The 27926-nt window shown below is 42.8% G+C and overlaps 1 protein-coding gene and 1 long non-coding RNA gene across 3 annotated transcripts in view; one reads left to right on the top strand and one right to left on the bottom strand.

The window, feature by feature from the left end:
• The window catches only part of LOC308624893, an 89833-nt gene extending 87609 nt beyond the window's left edge, over window positions 1–2224 (bottom strand). Inside the window, exon 1 of the long non-coding RNA XR_014017012.1 lies at window positions 2120–2224. This is a non-coding gene — a long non-coding RNA (uncharacterized lncRNA). The remainder of the gene's footprint in view (window positions 1–2119) is intronic.
• A 107-nt stretch (window positions 2225–2331) lies between these two features.
• HMGXB4 (HMG-box containing 4) lies at window positions 2332–27926 on the top strand. Of its 2 annotated transcripts, XM_081248694.1 has the most exons (11): window positions 2332–2401; window positions 7179–7277; window positions 7923–8071; window positions 8322–8400; window positions 9186–10141; window positions 17137–17218; window positions 18171–18235; window positions 19248–19353; window positions 20011–20180; window positions 24968–25090; window positions 25595–27926. In XM_081248694.1, the coding sequence occupies exons 2-11, from the start codon at window positions 7247–7249 to the stop codon at window positions 25637–25639; spliced, it is 1806 nt and encodes a 601-aa protein (XP_081104820.1). In that variant the 5' UTR covers window positions 2332–2401; window positions 7179–7246; the 3' UTR covers window positions 25640–27926. The 2 variants fall into 2 exon arrangements, with proteins under 2 accessions (XP_081104820.1, XP_081104821.1); XM_081248695.1 differs by lacking the exons at window positions 2332–2401; window positions 7179–7277 and adding an exon at window positions 8508–8622 and having other exon boundaries at window positions 8023–8071.

The following is a 27926-nucleotide window of genomic DNA, read 5'->3' as shown; positions in this document are numbered from 1 at the left end:
ATGAATGAATGAATGCACATGCAGTGATGTAAGGCTAAGACCAAGTTAACAGAGAGAGCAGACAGAGGAGCGATCCAACTTCCAGTCTACAGGGGGTGAAGGTGAGCAATAACTTGATATGCCCATCCTCAGGTGGGATAAAAGAAGGAATGGGACAAATGGGACTCAAGAGGCATTCAGGTCCAAGCCAGTAGTACAGTTAGGCGAACAGCTCTGGTTTTTGCCTACCTAGAACCCATTTACCCTTCTGACAATAACCTCTGACTTTCCTTGAGGTTCTGCCTGACCTATTTTTGGGGTAAGGATGTGACCTAATTTAGCCAATCAGCATACCCCACACCTTTGTTCATACTAATTGCTTTCTGTTTGGACACATGATCCAATTCAGGAAAGAAGAGTCAATCCCATGATATCTACCAAAACAAATGGGAAAAAGAAACTTCCTCTCCAAGGACATTGCTAGCAATAAAGACGATAAAGCCTGGAGCTATCGCAGTCACCACCTGGAGCCTAAGAATAAAGCCAACTCAGAAGAAAGCACCAAAGAGAGATGTCAAGAGACAAATTTGAGTCCCTCCCTGGATCCAACCACACCTGAAGGTACTGGGCATTTCAATAATGCCAGCCAATAAATTCTCCTTTTCTGGTAAACTATTTTGAATTGGGTTTCTGTCACGTACAACTAAGAACATCCTGACCAGTACTAAAGAACAAGAGGGAAATACATTCTTGAAGCTCTTAAATACCTAGCTGAGAAGCCTAATGTCAGGCAAGGTGTTCCAGAAGGGCCATCCCATACCTTTTGGTGAAACTCATTGCCAGTCTTTTTGGTGAGCAGGATAGGGGCTGAGGAGAAGGTCATGATGCTATTTTTTTATTATTTGCGTTTACCTTTTGGGAATTTATTCAACAACTCTGTCTCAAGAGAGCATAATATGGTGAAAACATCACTGAACCAAGAGTCCAATAACCTGGTTTCTAATCCTAATCTGATCACTGACAGTGTGGGCCGAGACAAATCACCTTGCTCCTCTTGGTCTCAATTTGTAAGTATGTAAAGTGAGCAGAATAACTATATCATCTTCAATTACTATATCATCTGTCCAATTCTGGAAATGGAAAGCCCACTAGTTAAGACGTTCTTAATCTTTGATGGGATCAAAACCCCAGAAAAATACACATGTGCACAAACACATAATTTTGCATAGGGTCTCATGGGTTTCACAACTCTAGAAGCCATTCTATATCTGTAACCTCTCTGCTCTACAGAAACTAGGACAGTAGCTTCTGCTTGGACTCCTCTGGTGACAGGGAGCTCACTACCTTAAAAAGTAGGCCAACGTAATTGAACTGCTCTGGAAAAATTAATTCGTCTTCATATTGAACCAAGATCTGCACACTGTAACTTCTACCCATTGGTCTAAATTTTCCAGAGCAAAACAGAAAAAAATTTTCTCTCCTGTGTGTAGCATCTCTTCATTTCTCTGAAGACTGTTTCTAACTTTTAAATGCAAATAATTTCGGCTTCCCTGGTGGCTCAGTGGTTGAGAGTCCGCCTGCTGATACAGGGGACACGGGTTCGTGCCCCGGTCCAGGAAGATCCCACATGCCGAGGAGCAGCTAGGCCCGTGAGCCATGGCCGCTGAGCTTGCGCGTCCAGAGCCTGTGCTCCGCAACGGGAGAGGCCACAACAGTGAGAGGCCCGCGTACCGCAAAAAAAAAAAATAATAAAATAAAATAAATAAAAAATAAATGCAAATAATTTATGGGGAGAAATACAGATGATGTGCCATGCAAATTATTTTACAGTGCATTGTTATAAAGATATATTCTGCCACCTCACCCTAAATATGCCAAACACCCAAAGGTAGACGCTAAATTCCAGACAGGCACCACTGCTATTAATCTGCATGGTCTAGGTTTTGCAAAGACAGGAATTACTGTATAAAAATATCTTGAAGGAAATAGCAAAGTCTTTTGGAAAGAGCACTTCATTGAGAATCAGAAGACTTGGGAGTAGTATCTATCTCCCATTCCAACTACCTGCGTATCCTTATGCAAATCATTTAACCCCTCCCTCTGAGCCTGTTTCTCACCTGTAAAATGTGACAAAACCTACCTCAAGGGATGCGGTGAGAATCAAACGCTGTCGTGTTCGTAAAGCTTCTAGCCCAAGCGCGGCACAGAGCAAATTCTCACTACAGGACAGCTCCCGAGCTCAGCAAGCCCAGCGTCTCATTCGATGCGCTCGGCGCTCTTGCACCAACGGGATTCCCCTTCCCAAGAGGAGTCTGCGCTCTGGGCTCGACTGAGGCTCCCTGGCCGCTCGCGCTTTTCTCTCCTTCTCCAAGATGGCGGCGGTCGGCGGCGCTGAGGCGGGATCCGAGCGAGCCTAGTGAAGGTAGCGGCGAGCGGAGCCCCCACGAGGCCGAGCTGGGCCCCCACCCCCAGGCGGCAGTGGCCCCGCCCTGCCACCACCCGCCGCCTCGGACCGCGACACCGCCCTGAGGGCGCCCGGGGCCCGTCGCGGCCTAGCCCAGGGGCCGAGCCGGGGACTGGAGTAGCGGCCGCAGTCCGCCCCCGGGAAGGGGCTGGAGCGGGTCGAAGGAGGAAGACGGGCGGGAGCTGTTCAAATGGGGAAGGCGGGAAAGTGCGGGCCGGGAGGGGGCGTGCGGCCGCCCCGGGGGCCCGCGGGCCGAGGCCGCCCCTCCCCCTGCCCGGCAGTCTCCGCCCTCGGGGGCGCCGGGAGCCGCCGGGACGCGGGAACCCGAGTCGGGGCCGCCTGGCTCAGGACCCGGGACGCAGGGTCCCTGGGCTGTCAAGGGGCGAGGGGGCCGGGTGACGGGAGGGCCGGGGCCGCGGCTGGCAGGAGAGGATGCAAGGAGCTTTCTTCTTTTCCTCTTCGCACAGCTTTATTGAACTAGCTGTTGCTGCAGAACTGCCGGGAGAATCCTGTTGGTTTGCCGTGGGGACCACAAAGACGGTGGTCCTTGGGGCTCTTTGTAGCAATAATCCAGTGTGGTGTGTACTCTGCGTGCGACCCAGTTTGAACGTACCTTCCGAGTGGGCTTTTCTCCATCCAGGCCCATTTCCCCCCAAAGTTGGTACTTGTAGATTTCACTTTATTTTCTATCGGGCAGAAGAGAACCATTTATCTCCCTGCTTCCTGATGGCTAAGCTGGGGGCTGACTGTATTCCCCCATAGCAGAATAAATTAAAAAACTGAATCCAAAGTAGAGCCCGTTGATTGGACAAGGCTTGTCAAAATTTGTACCGCTGGTTTTTTGGGAATGTGTGTTGTCAGCCGCTCTGTGAGGTCGTCGTGGTTCCGCTCAATTGCACTACAGTGAGAGGATTCAGTCCCCATCCCAGGCTGTCGGGATCTCTGCAGTTCCCAGAGCTGGCAGGGGCTGTGAGTGCTGCATAGGTAGGTTCGTGGAGAAGGGAGTGGCAAGAATTCGGAGTCGTTGGGTTCTGAGATTGGAGGAGATCTCGACGAAAATGAGAAGACATCCCCTGCTCCTATCCTAGAAGTAACAACAACGACAACAATTCAGAAACTGGAAACAGCTGGATGTGCATCTGCCTTTTCCTGCACTGGCAATTTGAGTTCCTGAAAGAAGTGCTGGAAGAAGAGAACACGGAATCTTGAGCAAGGCTGTCCTCCTGGACTGGACCTGGGTCTCAGGATTTTGCTTACTGCCCCGTTTCCGAGGCTTACTTTGTCTTTTTCAATACACACTTACATCTTGGGATGAAGAGGCTTGTTAGTGATTGCTGGGGCTCAGATGACCTCAAAAAATTACCTTCTGAAACTTTTTTTTCCCACTATTTGTAATTTGGACCTTCAAAATAACAAAGTACTGTGTCTGGTGATTTGCAGTTTTTCCCTGATTCCTTTGATAATTCTAAAAGCAAAGCCTGAACATCACGCATGTACTTACCTACAAGTGGAAGAGCAGCTCTGCCCCTCCTTTTCCATCTCCTGAAGAAAAGTCCCACAAGAGCCGTTTGATAATTTGCACCTTTCAAAAGTACACATTTTTTATGATGGCATATTTCTTACTTCCATAAACAGCTTTAAGTAATGAACTTTTACTTCTACTGTCATTTGTTAGCCCACTGAGAGGGACATAATTGTAAAATTATCCCTGCCTCTTGAAGTTGACAACATTGGATTCTGTAAACTCCAAAATTTGTGGAATTCGGGAGAATGAGCTTTAACACCTGTTTTACATTTGCCAACATTTAATGTAATTATGGCTTCTGTTTTCTAACGTGAATATCAAACCTAATATTTTTCATTTTCATTAATCCTGACAATCTGGTGCCTAACCCTGGACTCTGAATTTATCGTGGATAATATTCAAGACCTGGAAAGAATATCACAGGAGTCGTCTGATCTTATATAAATGTTGCCCTAACTCTGCCTTTCTTCCGCACTGTTGCTTGAGACTTCTTTATCTGGTTTCATCTTTCTTCTATGAGTCAGCAACCAAAACTAACCTCTGGGCTGCAATAATATACTGATTTTAAAGAACCCAGAAGTTCAGGGTCTATCAATCTGCCCAGGCTGTGAGTGAGATAGTCCATTGTGTCTAAATTTAGTTTTTTAAGCTCTTGGCTGTCCCAGTTCTTTATTGAATTAGACTTGCCTTCAGGCCCTGTTCATTTTTTTACTATCGGTTATTTAATCTTGTAATTTATAAAGTGCTCTTCCATGTCTTTGTAAAAATTAAATAGTAGCAGGCCTAATTCTAATACATAATGCTAACAACCAGCACATGTTTTCTGTGCTGCTCTGTGCCTCTGAGGATCAGCTCCTAATTTTCTGTTCCCTTTTACAATTTTTTCATCCACTGGTTGTTTTTCAAAGCAGTCAGCTATGAGACCATGAGCACTTTTTCACAGTCCAGTGACATCATTGTTTTCTTTCTCATACTGTCTTCAGAGGTACTTAACTCCTATTCTGACTGTTCGTTGTTCAGCTCTGTTTTATGTTAGTTTTGATGTTACCAAAGGGAAGGCCTGGTTATAAGTCTCAGGACCTGCCTTTGCTTCATACAGAAGAGCATTTTGTTGTTGACAGCAGATTGGTGGACACATTGATGATGTTGAATATTTAAGATTTTTTGCCCATTATTTCTCAAACGTTCTTTGCCAAACTCCATTTATCATGGAAAACATTTAAGCTGAGGTCTCAAGATGTGGTATTTCTTGGCATTATCGGCCTATGAAGATTAATGGGATCCATATACTCTTCTAATAAGCTCACTACTTTAGTGCCAGTGAGTGGATATACTATTTTTAAATGAATGGATATAATTCCCTATGATGATCCCCCTCCCCTAACCCCTTGTGGAGTTACACCACTTGGGTGGACAGGGGATGACAGTAATTTCTATTTGAGAAAGTTTAATGCCTAATGCTGGAACATGAAAAACTGGCTATATTAAGTATCTTGCCTCCTCCTAGTTTCTACATGAGACCTGACCTCATATCCCCTTCATTTCCTGTGAAAAGCCCTTTGAGTAAATAGTTCTCCAATTACCTGTAAAATAACCCAGTTCATTTCTTCACTCTTACCTTGACCAAGTTCATTCTTTATTCCACTTCTTAGGGAAGTGGAGAAATGCTTTTTTATGTTTCTGAATCTGACTTGTAAATCATTCTTGGTAATACTTCTCTTTCTGTTTTCAACTTAGGCATTATCTGTGCATTGTATCTTATCTGACTTGTGCAAGTAGGTCTTTTTTCTTTTGGTTTATTTTAAATGTAACTCTCATGAAAGTTCCCCTTGTTAATTCATCTTTTCTTTCCCAAAAGTTACATACTTCACTATTACCCATACCTTCCTGAAGGGACTGGCAATGTCTCATTGAAGTGTTCTTCAGCATTTCTAAACCCCACTATAGTGATGAAGGTAAAATAAAATTTAAGTAAATAACCAGTCAGATCAACTTTTAAGCATTTCACTAACTGAATGAGGACATTTTCAATATATTTAGTATATAATTTTTAAATTTCCTGCAAAAACTTTTCCTGCGGGAATTGTGACATTGCCTGTCCTAAAATTATTTGAAGAACTTTACCTTTGAGTGCAGTTTATGGCTTGTCATCTTCAAAGTCAAAATGGACATATAAACTTGAGTGCCAAAAAAGTAATTTTAGGGCCTCCCTGGTGGTGCAGTGGTTGAGAGTCCGCCTGCCAATGCAGGGGACACGGGTTCGTGCCCCAGTCCGGGAGGATCCCACATGCCACGGAGCGGCTGGGCCCGTGAGCCATGGCCGCTGAGCCTGCGCGTCCGGAGCCTGTGCTCCGCAACGGGAGAGGCCACAACAGTGAGAGGCCCGCGTACTGCAAAAAATAATAATAATAATAAAGTAATTTTAACAAATTTAAGACAATATTTAGAACATTTAAATTTTAGTAGTTCTTCAGATCAGTGAAAATCTTAATAATGATAAAAATTTCATCACCAGTGGACAGATGACAATTCCTCCTTATTTTCACCTATAGCCTTTAAGAAAGGCTTGATAGCGTTGAAAGCTGTTCTGTGGGCAACTAATATAAGAAGCGTGCCTACTTTTACACTTCTCTGATTTTGAGCAAATTCAGGGAGCCCAACAAAATGCACACCAAAGAATTATGCTCTCAAGATCTTTAATATCACTATCATGTTCTCATCAGTTCTGTTTAAATTGCAATACAATAGATTTTAGCCTTTCACCGATTGAAATGGTAGGATTTTGTGGTCTCGAATGCATGGTATAACCTGTCTTCCTCTGCATCCTGCTTTATCTGTGCATTTTGTAACCATAATTGAACCTATCCCTCTGACTTAATGTCGGTTTTCACCCTGTGTCAGTGTTGTCAGACCTGTTGGCATGTCAGAAGTTCTCATTAATCTTGAAGTATTTTTTTTATATGGGAGATGTTTTATATACTTCCCCAAACAACAGCTTTAATTCATGAATCAAATCAAATTAAGCCTAATGCACTTCCTACAGCTTCATCCCTAGTATATTTACAAACAGAAAGAGGAGGTGACAAGACACTCCTTTATTCCTTGCTGCCCTTCCAGTCTGCCCTTGGATCACTACGCATTTCCATCTGGAAGGTTGCTTCTCCACAGTGATTTCGCATTACAGGAGGGTTTTCCTTCTTTGTTTCTCAGACCTGGTCCTGTAGACGGGAAGGAGCCTGGACACAGGGACCCATTCTCAAAGGCCCGGCAGGACCGCCATGGCTTATGATGACTCCGTGAAGAAAGAAGGTATGACCCCTTAACCTGAGAAGCATTCCAAAGGGGGTGTCCTCTTCAATCCTTGCAGCCCATGGACATAGAGACCAGGACTGGCCATCACAGCCTGGACTCCCAAGTGATGATCCAGAGCACTAGTAAAACTCCACGTCATCCCCAGACTGGGCCCATGGAAACGAAAACCAGGACAGGGTTCCAACACAAGAGTCTGAACCATAAGTCTCTGTAGTCTATTGGGGTGATCCCCTGCAGCACTCGTGGTCCTTGCCAGCTCCAGTGTGCAGGAGTCTGAGGATAGGAATCACACAGTGGACACCCACAGAGCAGCACAGCACATGAATCCTTATTTTCAGCCTTACCTCTGCAAGTCTGTGTCCACCTGCCAAATCACAACTAAGAAACCATGTCTAAGGATGCACCTTGGGCCTTTGCATAGCGTGGAAGCATTGTTTCTTCATGTTTGATTCCTGTATTTGCAGCCAAGTCATCAAGACATATTCTTGTCCCCTTGGATCTAGCCCTGTGTTCCAGTGGACTTACCAAATAACATGATTCTAATTTGGAAGTGAAGGGACTATTGCATTTCATATGTGGCGATTTGGTTGTGACTTACTTGACTTTCTCATTTCCTTTCCCAAATGAACCTGTGCTTCTCAGATTGCTTTGATGGTGATCACAGCTTTGAGGACATAGGGCTAGCTGCTGGCCGAAGCCAACGAGAAAAGAAACGTTCTTACAAAGATTTTTTAAGGGAAGAGGAAGAAATCGCTGCTCAGGTCAGGAATTCTTCCAAGAAGAAGTTAAAGGTAAATTCTAAACATTTGAATTAGGAAAGTTTTAAACTATTTCGTATCATGTTTCCTAGTATTTGAAGAAAGAGGTTTCTTTGAAAAACATTTAAAAAGAAAAATAAACATCATTCACATCTATTTTCACTATTTCCTGTGTTTTACTTTATTTTCCAAAGTCAAATCATCAGAAAACAACATTGGTTCCAAACTGCCTTTGCCTCATCATCTTATCCATTGCTCAACTCTTCTTCCCCTCTAATTCTAGGATAGTGAACTTTACTTCTTGGGGACGGACACGCACAAGAAAAAGAGGAAGCACTCCTCTGATGATTACTACTATGGAGGTAAGGATGGGAAGGGGCACCAGGCGGGAGAAACACATCACTGGTTCTTGGAGTCGGGGTAGGGGAAAGGGATCCAGATGTTGCTGACTCAGTGGCCTATTTAACAGGACAGTGGTTCTTGTTCTGAGTGCCGATAAACCAGTGTGAAGGAGGAGAGAGGTGGAGGGCTGGTATTTTGGAGGATTCAGCATAGAAGAACAGTCTTCATTTGTGATACACCAGGTACCAGGTTCCTTCTCCCCTCAATCATCCACTTATCTTGTGCCCATTGCTGTCTAGCATCCCTTTTGCCATATGTAGTCCTGGGCCCTCTGGCCTGCACCTGTGGGTTACTTCTCAATCCAGCGCGTATCCACTCACAAGACCAGTTTTTCATAGCTATATTATGCACATAGCTGACAAGACTAACTCTTTCCTAGAATGGATTTGTCCTGAACACAGGAACAAATGATGCCTTGTCTTCAGTGTAATCTAAATTGTAACTACTCGTAATCCTGCAGCTATGGTCCATTCTTCTGGGTATGCTCTCTTTGGTTGCTTGTGAAGACTCAGTGAAGATAAACAACTTGAGTGGCAAGAACTGTCTCCAGGGTCAGAGGCAGAATCTACCAAGCCAAGAAGCACATGAGCATCATCTCTGAATGTTTGGAATCAGTTGAAGGGCCTCCCTTCCAGTCATTCCTGTTAGCCTCTTCCTCATCTTAGTTGGGTGTTTCTGGTGAGAGAGGAAACTTGCTGGAAGTTGCTTTGTCAAATGGACAATTACTTCTCTTGATTATTTCTAGATATTTCGTCTTTGGAGTCGTCACAGAAGAAAAAGAAAAAGTCTAGCCCGCAATCTGCTGATACAGCTATGGACCTGTTGAAAGCGATCACTTCCCCTCTGGCAACAGGCACCAAGCCTTCCAAAAAGACAGGAGAAAAGTCCTCCAGTTCTTCAAGCCATTCAGAGAGTAAAAAGGAACACCACAGGAAGAAAGTCAGCGGAAGCAGTGGGGAGCTGTCCCTGGAGGATGGTGGTTCCCACAAATCCAAAAAAATGAAGCCGCTCTATGTGAACACAGAGACGCTGACCCTTCGTGAGCCTGATGGGTTAAAGATGAAACTTATTCTCTCACCAAAGGAGAAGGGAAGCAGCTCAGTTGATGAGGAGTCTTTTCAGTACCCCTCTCAACAAACGTCTGTGAAAAAGTCCTCTAAGAAGTCAGCTCGGGATGAGCAAGGTGCTTTACTCCTAGGACATGAGTTACAGAGCTTTCTGAAAACAGCCCGGAAGAAACACAAGTCATCCTCAGACTCACGTTCATCTCCTGGCCCTGAAGGCTGTGGGTCTGATGCCTCCCAGTTCCCAGAATCCCACAGTGGTAACCTTGATCTTTCAGGGCTTGAACCTATTCTAGTAGAATCAGACTCCTCCTCTGGCGGGGAGCTAGAGGCTGGGGAGTTAGTGATCGATGATTCTTACCGGGAAATCAAGAAGAAAAAGAAGTCAAAGAAGAGCAAGAAGAAGAAGGACAAGGAGAAGCATAAAGAGAAGCGACACTCCAAGTCCAGGAGAAGTTCAGGACTTCCCGCTGCAGCAGTGGGAGAGGTCCCAGCGCCGCCCGGCCCTCCTGCCAGCATCCCGTACACTGGAGCAGCCGCCCCTCCTCTGCCGCTTCCTGGCCTCCACACAGATGGGCACAGTGAGAAAAAAAAGAAGAGAGAGGAGAAGGACAGAGAGAGGGACAGAGGAGAAAAGGTAAGGCATTTTTAAAGTATGATGCGGGGTAAGAGGTGAAGCAGGTTTTTCCTTGACAGTAGTAAGTGGACTTGGAATTAAGCAGATGAACCACTGGGAATGTAGCGAGGTAAACCTGCTGGAATGATACGAAGTAGAAAGTATTACCAATGGTACAAAAATAGGAGCGACCTTAATTATTCATGGGTTTTCTTGATAGAGTTGTTCTCCCACCGTGCCAAGCATAGGTTTAGAAACACAGAGGCTTATTCTAACTGGCCCTTAAAATTCACAGAAGGAGCCAAACCCAGTTTCTTTCACTCAGCAGCGCTGTCTGGCTGAGGCAGTTGAGAGATATAAAAACGTATTCATTCTGTGAGTTCATTGTGAAAAATAGATTTTCAAAATTAGAATGATGAAAAAAAAATAGAATGATGACCAATTAACAAAATAAGCTAACGGTTTCCCACTAACTGGTGTTGGCTACTTTCTGGTATTCTTTTTAGTGTCAAAGGTGTGTGCTCTCACCATTTGAGTGCTTCCTGTGTGCCAAGCCCAGTGCTACCATAGGAGTTAAGAGGTGGAAAGAGGGGCAGGAGGACACAGCTCTTGACCTCAGTGAGCTCACTGTTGTTGAGGAGACGGGAATGAGAAATCAGCCACCTTGGTTTGATTTCTTTCTCACAACTCAAGAAATTTTCTAGCAGTTGTACTACAGTACAGGGGCTGATGACTGTGTCATTACAGGTTTCCTTTAAAAGATAAACTTTTTCCCCAGATTACCAAAGTAATATATTATTTTTCTAGCAATTTAGAAATTCAGAATAGTAGAAAGAAAAAAAATCATAGTTTTGCCACCTAAGGACAACCATTCTCTTCCTTTGCTCTGCAAAGTTAAATGTCAGGTAAAATCTGAAAGAAAGGCAGCTAAGAAAGAGAAAAGCAAATATATTAAGAGTATGGGATTGGCGATTTCATTTCAGTCTATAATTGAGGCACAAGTGATTTTCTCCACTAGTAGGAGTGCCTTTTAAGCAAGTATACAGATCAGAAAAGGCTGTATCTTTTTTTTTTTTTAACTGTACCTTCTGAGCTAAGAATGAGTGTGAGCATCAAGAACTGAACAGTCCAATACTAGGGTGGGTTTTATTCATTGTTTATTCCAAAATTGTTTCATGAAATAGCATATATCCTGTATAAGAGACTATTTATTCCAAGAACTTCCATTCTAGTGATACATGATAATGCCATAAACTAATCTTACAGTGCTAAATGTGAGGAGGGCAGGGTGGTCAGAGAAAGCTCTAAAGAAGAAAAAGGTTGTCAGCAGAAGGGAACACATGGAGGCAGAGAGATGTTTAGGAAGCAACATAGTAAAACAGCTGAACTCTAGTCCTATGTTTCCAACTGTGTGATAAATATTTCTTCCTGGATGCCTAGGCTACCTCAGAGCCATGTGTCACTAATGGAGCTTATCATCCAGACCCTTAAACATGCATCTCCTCCTCCATCTCCTTCTGTAGTCCGCATGTCCTACCAGTCAATCCAAACTAAAAACTATATGCTGATTATTTTTCTCAGTACTTCATTATGAAATTTTTCAAACAAAAAGCATTGAAGGAATTGTACAGTGGATACCATATGCCACCCATTGAGATTCTTCAGTTAACATTTTGCTGTTTGCTTTATCATCCATCCATCCATCCATCAGTCCATCTTATCTTTGTTAATGTATCTTAAAGTAAGTTGTAGGTATCATATACACACCCCTAAACACTTCAGCTTGCATATCATTAACTTCAGCTCAATACTTGTTTTCTGGGCTTTTTTTAGGTAAAATTCACATATGGTAAAATGCACAGATGTTAAGTATACCACCTGATAAGTTCACACACCTCTGTGTCCAAACCTCTATCAAGATACAGATATTACCCTCATCACAGATACCCAGTGATGTTTCTCATACCCTTTTTCAGTCAATCCCCACACCTAAAACCAACCACTGTTCTGATTTTTCTCCAACCTTATGGTTCACTTTTACATTTCCCTCTTCCCTGCCCACACCCTCCACTATTTCCACTCAGCTGTTGAGCCTGATACTCTTCCTCTTTAATAACTTCCACACCCTTATGCCCTCTATCACCACTGCCCCATCCCTCCCTCATCCCTCTCATTAAGTACATTACTACTTAATGTAGTAATAAATGGCCCCCTCCCCCATGCAATTCATCTTACTCTGATGCCGGAATGAACTTAAGGACCACTTTGATGATGACAGTTGTCTGTTCAACATCCTCAGTGGATCCTTACTGCCTTTATGTTAGACCCATAAGCTCCAGGAGGACCGGGATCATGTCTGTCTTGCTGTCTACTCTGTCCCTGGTACATAACCCACAGTCTGGCCCATCGTAGAAAGTCAGTAAATACTTCGTGAATGAATAAATATCAAAGTCCAAACCCTTGACCAAGCATTCATAATTGTGATTTAGCCCAAAACTTCCCCTTTCAGCCTTACCTCCTATTAGTCTGCTTTGCGTGTACTGTGTGGGAACCAGACTTGTTCCGTACCGTCTTAGCTCCGCTCCTTAGATGGTAGTTTGCAGTGACCTTCTTCCCCTTGTTTTTTCTCCTTCACATATTGAAGCCCTGCCTTCCCTTCAAAATGCAATCAAATGCCACCTCCTCTAAGACATCCTGACTCTCCAGTTATAATTAACTTCTGAATTCCCATAACACCCTTGCTATGGGAACTTACTGCACTTGTTGTCTTCCTTATATTGGATTCGTCTTTGTATATATTCGATTTCCCCTACTGAAGACTCCTTGAGGGCGTTTTAGCTCCTTAGGGACGCTTAGCCACCTTGATGTTATTACCTTCAACTCCTCAGTGTCCTTGGTAAGCATTTTGTGACACATGTCAAATGAATGAACATGTGGATAAAACATAGCATCGAAAAGGTAGGTTGTAAGCAGATGGTGAAGAATCTTGAATGCCAAAGTAAGGGATTTGGCCATGGGCACTTTGGGGTTATGAGCAGAGTTTAAATACGCTGTAAATGATAATTTAAGAATAAAATGATGAAGCTATACCTGGTGACTTAGAGCGAGGAGAGACTTGTGGCAGATCACCCAGGAGGTTATTATAGTCGGAGGTCAGTAATGAAAGCCTGATAGAAATAAAATTGAAGAGACAGATTCAAGAAAGACTCTGAAGAAAAAACTGACAAGATCTGGCGGCTGGGCTTGGCTCTGGGGAGCCAGAAACATAAATGAGTATATAAATGTCCCTTAAAGTTTTGAACCTGGATGCCTCGCAAGCTAAAATTATCATCTCCTCAAGGGTAGGGACTTATTTATAATTCCCCCATGCAGCTAGCAGTTGCTAGTGAAAAGTGAATTTCAGTTTATAGCAAAAAATCTTACTGTGAATCAGTACTGGACTGTGACTGTCCAAACCGGAAACCTGATATTTTGAATGTAATCATTTATTTAGCCAACAGATTATTTATGGGACATACACCATGTTTTTTAAACCTGACCTGTGCATGAAAATTTCCATGGAGCTTTAAAAAAAATCCTTTCCAAAAAAATAAAGAAAGAAAGAAATTTTTTAAAGCCTGGGTTTTGTTTCAGTATAAAACAAGAACCATCTGAGGGAATTCCCTGGCAGTCCAGTGGTTAGGACTCTGCGCTTCCACTGCAACGGGCACGGGTTCAATCCCTGGCTGGGGAACTAAGATCCTGCAACCCTAGCAGTGCGGCCAAAAAATAAAAAATAAAATAGTATCTGAAAGTCCACCTAGAGATAGAAAGGAAGGTTTCAGGAATAGCATTCCCTCGGCCTGCAGTGAGCACACACAGAGAGCCCACTGGTGGAAATGCAGGAGGCCTCTGTGTGCCCTTTCTACCCTAGAATCTGTGACCAAGACTGCAATGAAAATAGAGAAGCAAGAGAATGGCTGGTTTGGGAGAAGAAGAAAAGTTAGGTTTAGATTCCAAGATATAAGCATCTAGAGATTCAGCATAGCTAAGTGGTTAAGAGTGTGGCTATGGAGCCAGACCCCTTGGGCTCCATTCCTGGCTCTACCACTCCGAAGCTATGCGATGTTGGACAAGTTGCATGACTTCTCCATCTACAAGTGGGGATGATGATAGACCTACCTGGTAGGGTTGTTAAGGGTTCAGTGAGGTAATACATGGAAAGGTGTTCAGGGCCTCGGTGTGCCAAGGCCCTCTGGGGCGCCCCAGCAGACTCACAGTGGCACCACTAGATTTTTTCAGCATTAAAATTTCAGGAGAAGCAGTCATACTTGCCATCTGTCAGGTACCTTGTGAACTACTAGCACAAAGTAATTCACAGTTTCAACATCTTTTTATGTTCCATTCCTTTCAGTGATTGCTGTGATAAAAAGCACGTACCACATGAAGACCCACACAGGAACCATGAACCAACAAAGTTTGGGAACCTTGGCTTTGCACAGTGTTCGGCACATTAGCTAAATAACATTCAATACATGTTAGTTTTTACAGCCATCATCTCAGTAGACTTTCCAGGGGGCCGTGGAAATGGGAGACCTAGAGTTCAGTGGACCACCTGAAACCAGGGTTACAAGTTGGGTGTTCACAGGCAGTAAATGAAACGTGTGAGTGGATGGGAGGTCATACAGCCCAGTGGAATCGTGTAGCACACACACGAGGTTACTGGACAGGGAAGAGGGGCCGTGGTGCTGGAGGAGACACCGAGAGGGCTTAGCATCACAGAGGGAGGAAGACAGTTTCAAGAAGATTGGTCTCATGCTTGAGAAGACAGGAGTTCAGGTGTAGTGGGGAGAATGGAAGCCATGTTGGCAGAGTTCACACGAGAGTGAGAAGCGAAGGCAGCAGGGGGGGACTCTTGCTGGAGAATTTTGACTGATACAAAGAAGGGAGATTGGACTATCTCCCTTGTGAATGGTGACACTTTCAGTGTGGAGTTTCATTTAGGGAGTGTTTTTTTAGCTTTTCTGTTTGCCTGTTTGTTTCTTTGTTGTTGAATCGTGCTTTCCAGGAAGAGAGAGAAATCATATGGTGATAACTTGATGCATCGTTTCCCCTTTAAGACCATCCCGTTGGAGTGGGGATCTTTTGGTTTATATTGGAGGCGCAGGATATGGTAACATTTCAGAAATGCCTTACTTTTGGTTTTACTAAATCAGTAAAAGCCCATTCACTACCACTCAAACTAAAATCTGTGATGTTGCCACTTCAGAGGAATGCCTTCACTTACCTGTATGTTTCCAGAATGTTCTCATTTCCTCTAAGCAAACGAAGCCTGGCCCAGTGGCCTAGTGCCTGGCACACTCGGACATTGCTGTTGATCTACTAATAAACTAAATTCTGAGAGATAGGGCTTCCCTGGTGGCGCAGTGGTTGAGAGTCTGCCTGCTAGTGCAGGGGACACGGGTTCGAGCCCTGGTCTGGGAGAATCCCACATGCCATGGAGCAGCTGGGCCCGTGAGCCACAACTGCTGAGCCTGCGCGTCTGGAGCCTGTGCTCCTCAACAAGAGAGGCCGCGAGAGTGAGAGGCCCGCGCACCGCAATGAAGAGTAGCCCCCGCTCGCCACAACTAGAGAAAGCCTGTGCGCAGCAACGAAGACCCAATGCAGCCAAAGATAAATAAATTAAATAAATAAATTTTTTAAAAAAAGAACTAAGGTGAATAAAGTGTTATCAGGCTTCATTTAAAAACAAGGTGCAACTCTGAAGTCACAAGACAGGACTGTGTTGTTAGTTGGTTTGTTTTGGTTGTAAAATCAGATTCTTGAGGCAAACAAGTTTCCAGTAGCTTTTAAAGCACCAGCCAACCGTTCATGTCGTTATAACTGCAGGACCAGAAAGGACTATCTTGGGAGGCGATGGAGGACTGATCATCATGTTTTGATACTTACAGATGAGGTTGTAAGGAAAGCCAGACTGAAGACATCTCAGTTTATTAGATAACAGTTACAAAGGGATAATCTTTTCTTTTGAAAAGTAATTTTTTCTGTTACAACATATTTTTTTTTCTTTGGCCCATAATGCATAGCCCTGGAGGTGAGGCTAGGTTGTAGCCATTCTCGTGTTATAACTGGCATAGCTGCAGGACCCAGGGAAGTCACTATTTTTCTAAGTTTCCTTTCTCATCCTCAAAATGAGAGGTTTGAACAGGTGCTATCTAATGCACCTTTTCAGGTAGGAAAACTTTTTTCTCCTGAGTCTATGGATAATTGTAAAATGGGATGCATAGTAATATATAGTATCTTTTGTTTTATATATCCCTCACTGAACTGGTTTTAAAAGCTCATTTTGTTTTTGTTTCTCAAAAATCATGCATTGCTTTTGGAATTGTCATAAGTGAAGAATAAACATATTTCAGGGGGTACAAAGCAGTTTGTTGAAGTGAAAGAGGTTCGTCTTACGTTAAGGGCCAGTTATTTATTTACTTCTCACCTTGGACCACAAGAATGTGAATAATAAAATAACGATAAACTACAAGTGACAGTCAAAGCAGGATCAGGAAAATTTTAAGATTAGAAATCAAAACCAGAGGAACAATATGAACATAAATTTAGCTCTTGATTTTCTGGCCCCAAAGCAAAGGGAAATTATGTGGTTCTTATTTTCAAAGAAAATGAAAACTAGACACCCCAGGAGAGGTAAAGATTTTCTTAGCACTTAACTCTAACCGAAATATGTAACATTTGTAGGAAAGATGAAGAGCTTTACAAGTAATTATCAGGTAGCTGCACCAACCTGAAAAATCTAAAATTAATTTAGCGTGTGGTTTTTACCTTCTAAAGTAATACTGATACTCATCTCTGAGTCATAAGTAACATGGATTAAAAATTAATTACCGTGTTTAGGAAAGCTGGTTAGTAATTTAGCACTCTTGATGAAAATGTGCAGGTATCTTTTTTGTTTTGTTCCCATAGATGCAAGGTTGCTCAACCTGTGTTCTAATTAAGTCTTACCCTGTTCTATTTTTATGTGGTACTAGCCAAAAAAGAAGAACATGTCAGCCTACCAGGTGTTCTGTAAGGAGTATCGTGTAACCATTGTGGCTGACCATCCAGGCATAGGTAAGAACATTTCTCATCTTTAGTGCTTTTACTTTCCATCTGTGTCCCTGAAGCAGTGCAGTTAATCCAGTCAGCAGGCAAACTTATTCCCATAGTATGAAAAGAACACAAATCTCATTTCTTTCCTCAGTTGTGCAAGTCACTGTAGATTTTGTCTTAGTTCACCCCGTCCATAAAGCACAGTACATAAATACGCAGTTGTTTCTTTCCAAGATTCTACAGTTGACCTTTTCCTTAAACTGCCCTCAGTATAGAGTCGGAGTGAGATGACATATTATATTGTTCATATTTGTCTCTATATGGAAGTTAGTGAGGTGAGAAGCACACTACACCTCAGGCCTTAGACAAGTCACGTACCCTCCGCACATTTCAGTTGCCCAATGTGTGAACTAGCTTCCCAACCTGCTCACCAGGGTTGTTGTGAGGCACACTGAAGCACCGTGAAAGACACAGATGTGCTTTATAAAGCACGACCTCGCTCTACATGTGGAAGCACAGCATTACACGTCTGGAAGATTGCTTCCGAGCTGCTCTAGGGAAATTCTTCTTTGTCTCTGAGCTCTCAGAAATTCGGTAAAACTCTAACATCTCTTAATTAGTCAAATTCTCCATAACATATTTTCTCTAACTTAAGTAGATAAGCCCTGTTCCGTGGGATCAAATTAAAAGACACCAGAAAGATGCTTAAGGAATAAATCCTTAGAGAGTAGACATGTGAGAATTTGAGCCTGTCTCACGGCCACCAAAACAGCCCCTTCCTTCCAGAAAAGAATCAAGGAAAGTGATGGGGTTTGGTTTGGTTTTCTGAAAGACTCTTGTGCTATTTAAATCTGATCTTCAAGACCCTTTTCCTAGTTTTTGCTCCTGTCAGTCGTCTGTTTTGTTTATGGTTAAACCTTTACTGTTTGGGGTTGTTTCTGTTTTTTATTTTTTTTTTACTCTTTTATGCTAGATTTTGGGGAACTGAGCAAAAAACTGGCTGAGGTGTGGAAGCAATTGCCAGAGAAGGACAAACTGGTAAGTACAGTTTATTACGGACACAGTTTTCATTGCTTTATGCCTTCTAAAATGTGCAATCCTCCTACACACCATCCCAAACAACACTGAACATAGAAAAAAAAAATTACAAATCAGTGGAAAATGGCTTAGCAGAGGACAATACAGTAGTTGGTGCCAGTTCACTCTACATGAGGATTTAGCTGCAGGGCGGCTGTCTTCTAACCTCATCTTAATTTTTTCCCAACAACCTGATATTTGAGCCAAAAGATGACGTAACTTGGGCAATGAGTCGTGTTAAAAGAGAATCTAAAGTCAGAGGCCTTGACCACACACACCTACTAGTCAGCTGTGGTCTGAGAACTGAGGAAAGTGGTCCACCTGATAGTCACAGCAAATAATAAAAACATGGGACAATGTTTACTAGGTAAGTAGGTTCCGGGTCATCATCCTCATCAACCATTACCAAATAATAAACCTTCCTGTCAAAAAGCTAATAAGACAATGATAAATAGTCATATGTGAATCACAGTCACTTTCCAATTAGATGACATGAAGGTAGTCTAGGCATTAGAATTACCATCTTGCTTTTTTAAGGTACAGCTCATCTGGGTGAAAAGAACATATATTTTTCACCCAGGTCAATTATCTTTAGTTTCTGTTTTCCGAGTCACTGTTATCCTAGTATTGGTGTTTCCAACCGGCAGGTTAGAAGAAAGGTTTAAACCACATGGACATTAGGATGAGCCAGATGTTTCCTCTATGATTTTACATTTCAACCTTAGAGTGATCGCAGAATCAATGCTGCAGTGTGACCATTAGCACTGGGGGGTGTTCGTGGTCCTCTCCTAAGATACTACCGTCACCGCTATCTGAAGCCTGTTCACTGACCCTCCAGCTTAAAAGTTAACATTAGCTCTCTGTCTGCTCCCCTCCACTGTTCCCTTTCTTTTCTTCATTCTCCTCTTCCATGACTGCTTTCCCTTTTACTTTTTTTGCCCTTTTAAATTTATTTGCCCTGATCTGATTGCAGATTTGGAAGCAAAAAGCTCAGTATCTGCAACACAAACAGAACAAAGCAGAAGCTACAACTGTGAAAAGAAAAGCATCCAGCTCAGAAGGTTCCATGAAAGTGAAAGGTAGTGATCTCTCCTCTTTTCTTTCTTTTCCCTAGAGCACTGTGAATTTTGCTTCCTCACTAAGAAATGGGGAGAATAGCCTATATTAGAAGAAGATCTTGATATCCAGATATTATTACTGAATATTAAGGGTTGCCAAAAAATTTAGAAAATGTTAAGTCAGAAGTCAGCAAGCTTTCCTGTAAAGGGCCAGAGAGTAAATATTTTGTTTTTTGTTTTTTATTTAATATTTTATTTATTTATTTATTCGGTTGCGCTGGGTCTTAGTTGCAGCTCTTGGGCTCCTTAGTTGCGGCATGCAAACTCTTAGTTGTGGCATGCATGTGGGATCTAGTTTCCTGACCAGGGATCGAACCCGGGCCCCCTGCAAGAACCTGGAGTCTTAACTGCTGTGCCACCAAGGAAGTCCCTGAGAGTAAATATTTTAAGCCTGAGGGCCATATGCATTCTCTGTCATGTATTCCTCTTTGTTTTTTCTACAACAACCATTTAAAAATCTAAAATCATTCTTAGTTCACAGGCCAATACAAAAACAAGTCATGAGCCAGATTTGGCCCACAGTCCATAATTTTGTTAATGCCTGGTAGAGCTCATAAAAAGGGAAAATCTGGAAGAACATTGGCAAGCTTTCTCTCTCTATTTCGTCTCTGTTCTCAGCTTCCTCTGCAGGAGTACTGTCACCCCAAAAGAAATCCCCACCCACCACCATGCTGTTACCCGCCTCGCCAGCCAAAGCCCCTGAGACAGAGCCCATCGACGTGGCTGCTCATCTCCAGCTGTTGGGAGAGTCCCTGAGCCTCATTGGACACCGCCTGCAGGAAACCGAGGTGAGGGCACTGCCAGCAGCATGACTCCAGTTGCTTATATAATTTGAATCCACTTACTCATTCCACATACATTCATTGAGCAACTACTGTATGCTGGGTTATGTCAGGTGCTCAGGATACGGTGATAAAGAAGAGAGATGGTGGGGCTTCCCTGGTGGTGCTGTGGTTGAGAGTCCGCCTGCCGATGCAGGGGACGCGGGTTTGTGCCCTGGTCCGGGAAGATCCCACATACCGCAGAGCAGCTAGGCCCGTGAGCCATGGCCGCTGAGCCTGCGCGTCCAGAGCCTGTGCTCCACAATGGGAGAGGCCACAACAGTGAGAGGCCTGCGTACCGCAAAAAAAAAAGAGAGAGAGATGGTAATAGAAACATCTAGAGATTTGGAATCTACCTACTGGCTCTCAAAGTTTACACTAATACCGTCCTTTTTTTTAAGATGTTGTTGGTAGGAGTTTATTAATAAATTTATTTATTTTTGCTGTGTTGGGTCTTCGTTTCTGTGCGAGGGCTTTCTCTAGTTGTGGCAAGTGGGGGCCACTCTTCATCGCGGTGCGCAGGCCTCTCACTATTGCGGCCTCTCTTGGTGCAGGAGCACAGGCTCCAGACGCGCAGGCTCAGTAGTTGTGGCTCACGGGCCTAGTTGCTCCACGGCATGTGGGATCCTCCCAGACCAGGGCTCGAACCCGTGTCCCCTGCATTAGCAGGCAGATTCTCAACCACTGCGCCACCAGGGAAGCCCTACACTAATACCGTCCTATTGAAACAATGGCACAAAAGGAAATTAGACTACCCTGTAACTTTTTTTTCCCCAGTTTTACAGAGATACAATTGACATATAATCCTGTAACTCATTTTTATTTTTTAAAAAGACAATGGGAAAAATGAGTACAAATCCCATAGAAGCTTTGATCATTTTTATTTCTAAGAGAGTTTGGATTTTTCTATGCATTTCCAGCAAGGTTTTTAATAGACAGATTAGATTGTAAAGGGGATTAAGTGTTCCTCTACTGCTTTGAAAGTAGGTAGCAACTGGGAGATTGAGGTTCTCAAGCTCTTCATTACTCTGCACTTGAATCATACAGTGCTATGTACCCTAAGGAGATCTGTGTCCTTTTAAGCTTCAATTTCAAAATCACGTAACCTGCAAAGCTGTCCTGTTCCATTTCTATTACCATATTCAATTTCTAATCATATTTCTCCCTGGCTAACTCAGTAAGTAGTGTAGTATTTCAATTTTCCACTGGGTCCTAATAGGACATTTCAGCAAAGAAATCAGTCTGAATTACTAAAGCCATCTCTAAGCTGAGAAATCAGTGTAGGGATATAAAACTACTCAATTGCTTTTATGTGGAAGTTGAATTATTATTCAACAAATAAAATGCCAAAGGCCGCAAGAGATGAAGCTTTGTCTAAGTTCTTTGGCTAGTTTCTCAAAATTTAGTAGGTGTCAAAACAGCTATTTTCTTGTAGGCCCAGATAATTGAATGGATATAGATATTTCCAGAATAAAATATTCTGGGATCCTTATTTATTTTTCATATTTAGACATTCTTATGTTTCCTAAAAAGTTAAAATTTTAAATGATTTGTTTTTTTCACCTTCCATATTCCAGATTTTCCCTGACGTTTCCATTGAGTTTAACAAATACTTGTTGAGTACTTAGGCATTATTCCAAAAACTGGGGGGAGTAGAAATTATGATGATTTTGTATCCTCAGGAAACTTACAGTCTAATTGGAAAGATAGAATAGATAAATAATTAGCAAATAAAACAAGCCAGCTTCTGTGAGCAGTTGCTGTGGGAGAGTTACATGTACATATTGACCAGAAAAGGGAAAGAATGTTGCAGAATCTCTAGTCCCCTTTTTTTTTAACATAAGGAACAGTCTTATTACGATATAATTCACATACCATAAAGTTTACCCTTTTAAAATGTAGAATTTAGTGGCTTTTATATATTCACAGATTTGTGGCTCCATTACTACTGTCTATTCCAGATCATTTTCATTACCCCCGAAAGAGACCCCATATACATCAGCAGTAATTCCCCATTCCCCCTATACTCCACTTTTTCCCAGACTTTAATCATTTGTGTATATCTTCACAATTTTGCCATTTCCACATACCACTTTATACTGTTATTTACTTTGTATTTTTTTAATTTTAATTTTATTGGGGTATAGTTGATTTACAATGTTGTGTTAGTTTTAGGTGCACAGCAAAGTGATTCAGTTACACATAAACGTATATTCATTCTTTTTTAGATTCGTTTCTCATATAGGTTATCCCAGAAAATTGAGTAGACTTCCCTGTGCTATACAGTAGGTCCTTGTTGGTTATCTGTCATATATAGTAGTGTGTGTATGTTCACCCCCAGCTCCTGAGTTATTTATATTTTTATTTAAATAAATTTATCCATGCTTTCACAATCATGTCCTCGTTATCACAAGTGAGATACTCTAATCTTTTTTCTAATGTACCTCAAAATGGATGTATATCAAATAATTAATGTTCACCTCTACACCACCTGAAATTAGTAAATGTACTACACTTTAAGGAACACTGATTTATACAGTTTGCTCATTTAAAGATTGAATACCTGAAACCTAATGAAATTAAGTGACCGTTATTACAAGTTTACACAGCTCGCTGTGACCAAGCGCAGCTTGCCCCACTTCTCAGCCTGCTCTCATTCTGTGGCTTTGTGCCACCTGAAGCAGTTACAGCAGCGCTCGAGAGCAGAGAGTTAGGGGGTCAGGAGAGGCTCTGTGAAGGAAGGGGATGTGGGGTTCCAGCGGGACCTGGAAGGATAAGCAGGACTTGGTATCACGGAGATGTTGGAGAGAGACATCGTAAACCAAGAGAACATCTGCTTCTCGGCCCTGGAGTTTTCTGCAGAGATGGGTCAAAAGAGACCCAGTGGGGCTCTAGACCCCCCATTCCCACTTTAACCAGATCTTTTAGCTGTTTTATATATTGGGGTTCCACTTAACGTTTTATTATTTCCAAAGGGGTTTATTGCTAAAATGATGAAAAACTAGAACATCCAATGCATAAGGTAGAGGAAGGCTGAATATTAAGGGCATAGTCCAAACGACAGAGGGAAGTGACTGCTCAGGAACTACCGGAAGTTTTTGAGTAGGGAGGAATGATCAGAGCTCTCATTTGGTTTTCACTGAGAATATCTTCTATTTTAGGTTGGGAGTGAAAAGAGACCAGAATTAGGGAAAAGTTATAACAATAATCTAGACTAGACATGACAAAGATTTGAATTTAATTCAACAAATATTTATTGAGAGCTTGCTCTGTGCAGAACCCCAGTAGTTATTGGAAGGATATAAAAATGAGTATGACTTGGTTCCTGCTCTCAGGTTGCTTATTGGGAGAGTCAGACATAAAATATTAGTTATCATTAACTGTAGGGCAAAAGTATGGAATAATATTACTAATTGCTGTCTTCCATTGAATGCTCACTCAGGCAGCTTTGGTTCAGAATGCTGTACATGCATCCTTTCCTTTAATTCACACTGCAACTTTGTGAAACAAAATTTGTTTTCCCTTATTTTAGAGAAGGAAAAACAGACTTAGGTTAAGGAAATTTCTCTAGAGTTTAGCCCATAAGTGCTGAAACAGAGCCTTGAGTTTGGTGGCATGACCTCAGGGTCCATGCTTTTAACACTTTGCTGCCTGCCTTGGAAGTGGGGGGAGACATTGGACAAGGAGAATGAAGGGAAAGAAAAGTCAACAGTGGCAAGGCCTTGAGACTGGGCAGATGTGTGAATGGTGGTGATTTTAGCAGAGGAAGGGATGCTAGGAGGAAGCGCAGGTTATTTCTCTTTACCGTATGTTGAGATTGAGAAATATCCAAAATGAAAGCCCTAGCAGGCAGCCAGAAAGGCAGTTTTGGAGATGAAGATGTTGGTAATAGTAGTAATCATTATTGATACTTTCTGAGCACTTCCAGGTGCCAGGCACCACCCCAGGTACTTGATGTCTGTTGTCTCACTTAATCCGCTCCGTGCTACAGATGCTTTCAGTACTGTGTTTTTCAGGCACAGCATAGAAAGCCGCTTGCCCCTCTCGGTGAGTGGGATATAGCCAGGTTCTCGACCCCGCATCTCGAGCCCAGAGCTCATTCTCTGAAGGACGCTTCTGTGCTGCCTTCCTAGGTGACATATCCTCACAGTACTTCTGGTTGAAGCAGATTATACAAGAGCTGGGCAGCATTATTTGTAGCAAGCAATCTTATTTGTTATGTCTTTGAATCACAGAGATATAAACAATATGCATTTTATAAGTTAAATTTTAAAAAGAACAGAAAAGTGGTATCATCCACTATCAAAAAAGCCACATACGTGGAGAAGTGTGTGTGTGTTTGTGTTAAATGTTAATGTGTAGAATTCTCATGGTTATCACATTTGAGCTATATTTGTGGAGTTCATAAGAAAAATACTTTTGCATACATGATCTCCACAAATCATCTTCCCAGCAGGTCTCCAGAATAGATGAGGCATTTTTTACGATTTTTCAGTATAGGTTTTTTGGGGTTTTTTCCTACCGTTCCTAAGTGACTAACCTAAGGTCTCACAGAGGGTACAGTGGATTAGGAATATAGAAAGGAAACCTGGGAATGTATTCCTATCAAAGTAGAGACCTTCCATTTCTGCCGCAAGTTTCATAGAACCGCCCAGGACTTAAAGAACCGTGCAAGGAACTCACCCAGAACCTGGAGGGAGCCTCAGGAGTGTGATTCAAGCTGCAGTCCTCACCTGTCACGCTCTCCTTTTCAGGGCATGGTTGCTGTGTCCGGCAGTTTGTCAGTGCTTCTGGATTCCATCATCTGTGCGCTTGGCCCCTTGGCGTGTCTGACCACACAACTACCTGAGTTGAATGGCTGTCCCAAACAGGTCTTGGTGAGTTTCCTTGTTTCCTGGGATTTGGGGGGCCAGACCCCTTGGGAGCCAGAGAGGCCCTGCCTTAATGAGCCCTATCAAGCACAAGCCCATAAAGCTTCCTGGATATAGCGTTGCCATAGGCTGTCGGCCCATGGAACATGACACTGAGTGTTGAATGCATGCCAGGCTTTCAGTGAAATAGCAAACACGCCATTTCCTAAGATTTCTCTCCTTGGAGAGAAGCGTTGTAGCCCTTAAGGTACTGCACCTCCTGTGTTGCCTATTTGCTCTTCCAGAGACAAAGAAAGTACAGGAGTCTCCTGCCTCTATTTTACTAGGATTAATGGGAGAAGTCAGCAGAAAAGCTCCCAGCATAACAGACAACGGCGTGACATCTTCTCTCTCCCTGTTTTCTCTAACTCTAGATTTTCTTTCTCATCTCTCTCCCTTGAACAAAGAAATATGTCTCAGGGAACTAAGGTAAAATACTCTTCAGCTGAACCTTTTTCCTTTGTTTTGCAGTCAAACACACTAGACAACATTGCTTACATCATGCCTGGACTGTGACAGCAAAGACTCCTGGGACAGAAACCTTATCCTGCCTGTTGCTGGCTTGTGTATATGTGACTGTTCCAGATCCCTTCACTGGCATCTGGGTGTAGGTTTTAAATTTTTATATATATGCATATATATATATATATATATATATATATATAAAATGTATAATATATACATAGGACTGTAACTACTTTGCTTTTAATAATTTTGTGAAATGGCAAAGGTTTAGCCAAGAGGAAACCTTGGCATGAATATGGGCTTGGGATTCTTTCTTCTACTGTGGTGGATAAATCTGCCTTAAAAATCAGTGTAACTTGGGGGCTGGGGGCTTGTTCCGGATGCCAAGCGCATCGCTTTAAGGTCAGCTAAAATGTGATTTTTTTCCAAACTCAATTGTACCTCCAGACCCATCACTGACCATTTGCCTTACCTGTCTTACAGTCTGAAATGTAATGGGAAAGATTATGGGAAGATGTCAGTTAACTGAAAGTACAAAGCTTTTCAACTGAAGTGACCTAGGTGGGAAGTGATAACATCGTTCCCATCTGAAAGTTATTGCGATGGCTTAAGTGAACTTAGTAGGGGGTTCATTCCAAGTCCTGCTCTACCAGTGTCCGTGTCGCAAAACTTATTGTAGTCATTGGTACCATTGGCAGCCTCAGCCGGAGCCAAGGAGATTTGTGAGCCCTGGAGAGGGTAAAGCTGTCAGTGCCACCAGTTGAATGGCCTGTGTTGTGAGCTGACCCAGAGCATTTGGTCTGCAGAGCTAAGAGCTGGTATCTTCCATTGGCTAAGAGCTGGTATCTTCCATTGGCCGCGTCAGCTTAGCTCACAGTTCTGCTGCTTAGCTGCTTGGCGGGTGTGGACGGTGAGCTTTGCCCAGGCTGATTCCTGGGTTCATCTCATTGGCTCCCCTGCTGGGCAGATACACAGCGTTCTGCATTCCACACATAAGCGAATTGCGAAAAAAGTACTCTGTTCTCATGTAGGGTTATTTATGTGCGTGTGTGAATGTGTGTTTTAATTATGTGTATTTAACTCTTTAAACTCTCTTAGATTTTAATTTATCCTGTAAATTTCTGTATATATAATTTAAAAACAAGAGCCTCCACCAGCAACAGCATGTGGAAGACACAGATTTGTCATTTCTGCCTCCCTTCCTTCCTCTGGTCTCCTCTGCAAACTCCAAATCATCTACACTTTAAGGTATCGCGCCTCAAAAAGGAGTCATTATGTTGGGATTCTAGTTCTTTACAAATGAATAATGTCAAGAAAGTAAATAAAAAGGCATGTTACCATTCCCAGCTGCCCTTATTTCCAAAGAACCAGGCTTTTGCTTCCCAGTTCCAAAGAAAACAGTTGAGCACTTCAGCGTTGTTTTTAAATTCGGTTTGAGAGTCCATGTCAAAACCAGGCTCTGAGGTGACTGCTTTCTTCCCTTGGCCTGGACAGAGCACTGCAGCATCAGCGTCACAGTAGATCTTTGAGGACAGTGCCGCCGGCCTATTTAATTCTGCTGCATCCTACTTAATTCTTTCCTTTTTACCCACCAGTGTGGTCACAGGGCTGTGTTTCTTTTTTTTTTTTTTTTTTTTTTGCGATACGCGGGCCTCTCACTGTTGTGGCCCCTCCCGTTGCGGAGCACAGGCTCCGGATGCGCAGGCTCAGCGGCCACGGCTCGCGGGCCCAGCCGCTCCACGGCATGTGGGATCTTCCTGGACCAGGACACAAACCCGTGTCCCCTGCATCGGCAGGTGGACTCTCAACCACTGCGCCACCAGGGAAGCCCAGGGGCTGTGTTTCTTAAAGGTATTCTGGCTGCTGAATGCCTTTCTCACCTCAGAGCAGTTTTGAAATTTAACTGGGAAACAGAAGGAAACAGGAATGCTTGGGAACCAAAATCACAAAGAGCAGAAATCCTGGTTTAATTTTGTGTGTTAGCACCCATCCCACGCCTCCTCTGTACCCATGTCAGTTTTCTGTTTGACACAGGGTATCAAGGAAGGGCCTCGGAGACGTGGATTAGTACAGAAAGAAGTCAATCCTACCATTGTCATTTGTACACATTAATGAAGTCCTGACGAGGACCTGCTTTTTGTTTGTTTGTTTTCCTTTAAAATCCAAACCTATTGTATTTGTATTTAAAATTTGTACACATTTGTATAATAATCTGTTCCTTGTGGTATTTGGTACTATTAGAGGAAAAACTTTGGATTCAGACCTTCTTGCAGTTTTTATATCATTGTTTTATTTTGTTTTTTAAATAAATTCTAGCTGTTTGATCCAAATCCCATTA

Source organism: Mesoplodon bidens (genome assembly GCF_964165515.1).
Source record: "Mesoplodon bidens genome assembly, chromosome: 11".
Classification (NCBI taxonomy): Eukaryota; Metazoa; Chordata; class Mammalia; order Artiodactyla; family Ziphiidae; genus Mesoplodon; species Mesoplodon bidens.
The sequence above is the reverse complement of the archived record's forward strand: the minus strand, read 5'-3'. Positions and strand labels throughout refer to the sequence as shown.

Coding starts and splice junctions, on each gene's coding strand:
- HMGXB4 (XM_081248694.1), top strand. CDS start 7,247: ATGGCTTATGATGACTCCGTGAAGAAAGAAG. Junction 7,278..7,922: donor TGACTCCGTGAAGAAAGAAG/GTATGACCCCTT, acceptor TGTGCTTCTCAG/ATTGCTTTGATGGTGATCAC. Junction 18,236..19,247: donor TGCCAGAGAAGGACAAACTG/GTAAGTACAGTT, acceptor ATCTGATTGCAG/ATTTGGAAGCAAAAAGCTCA.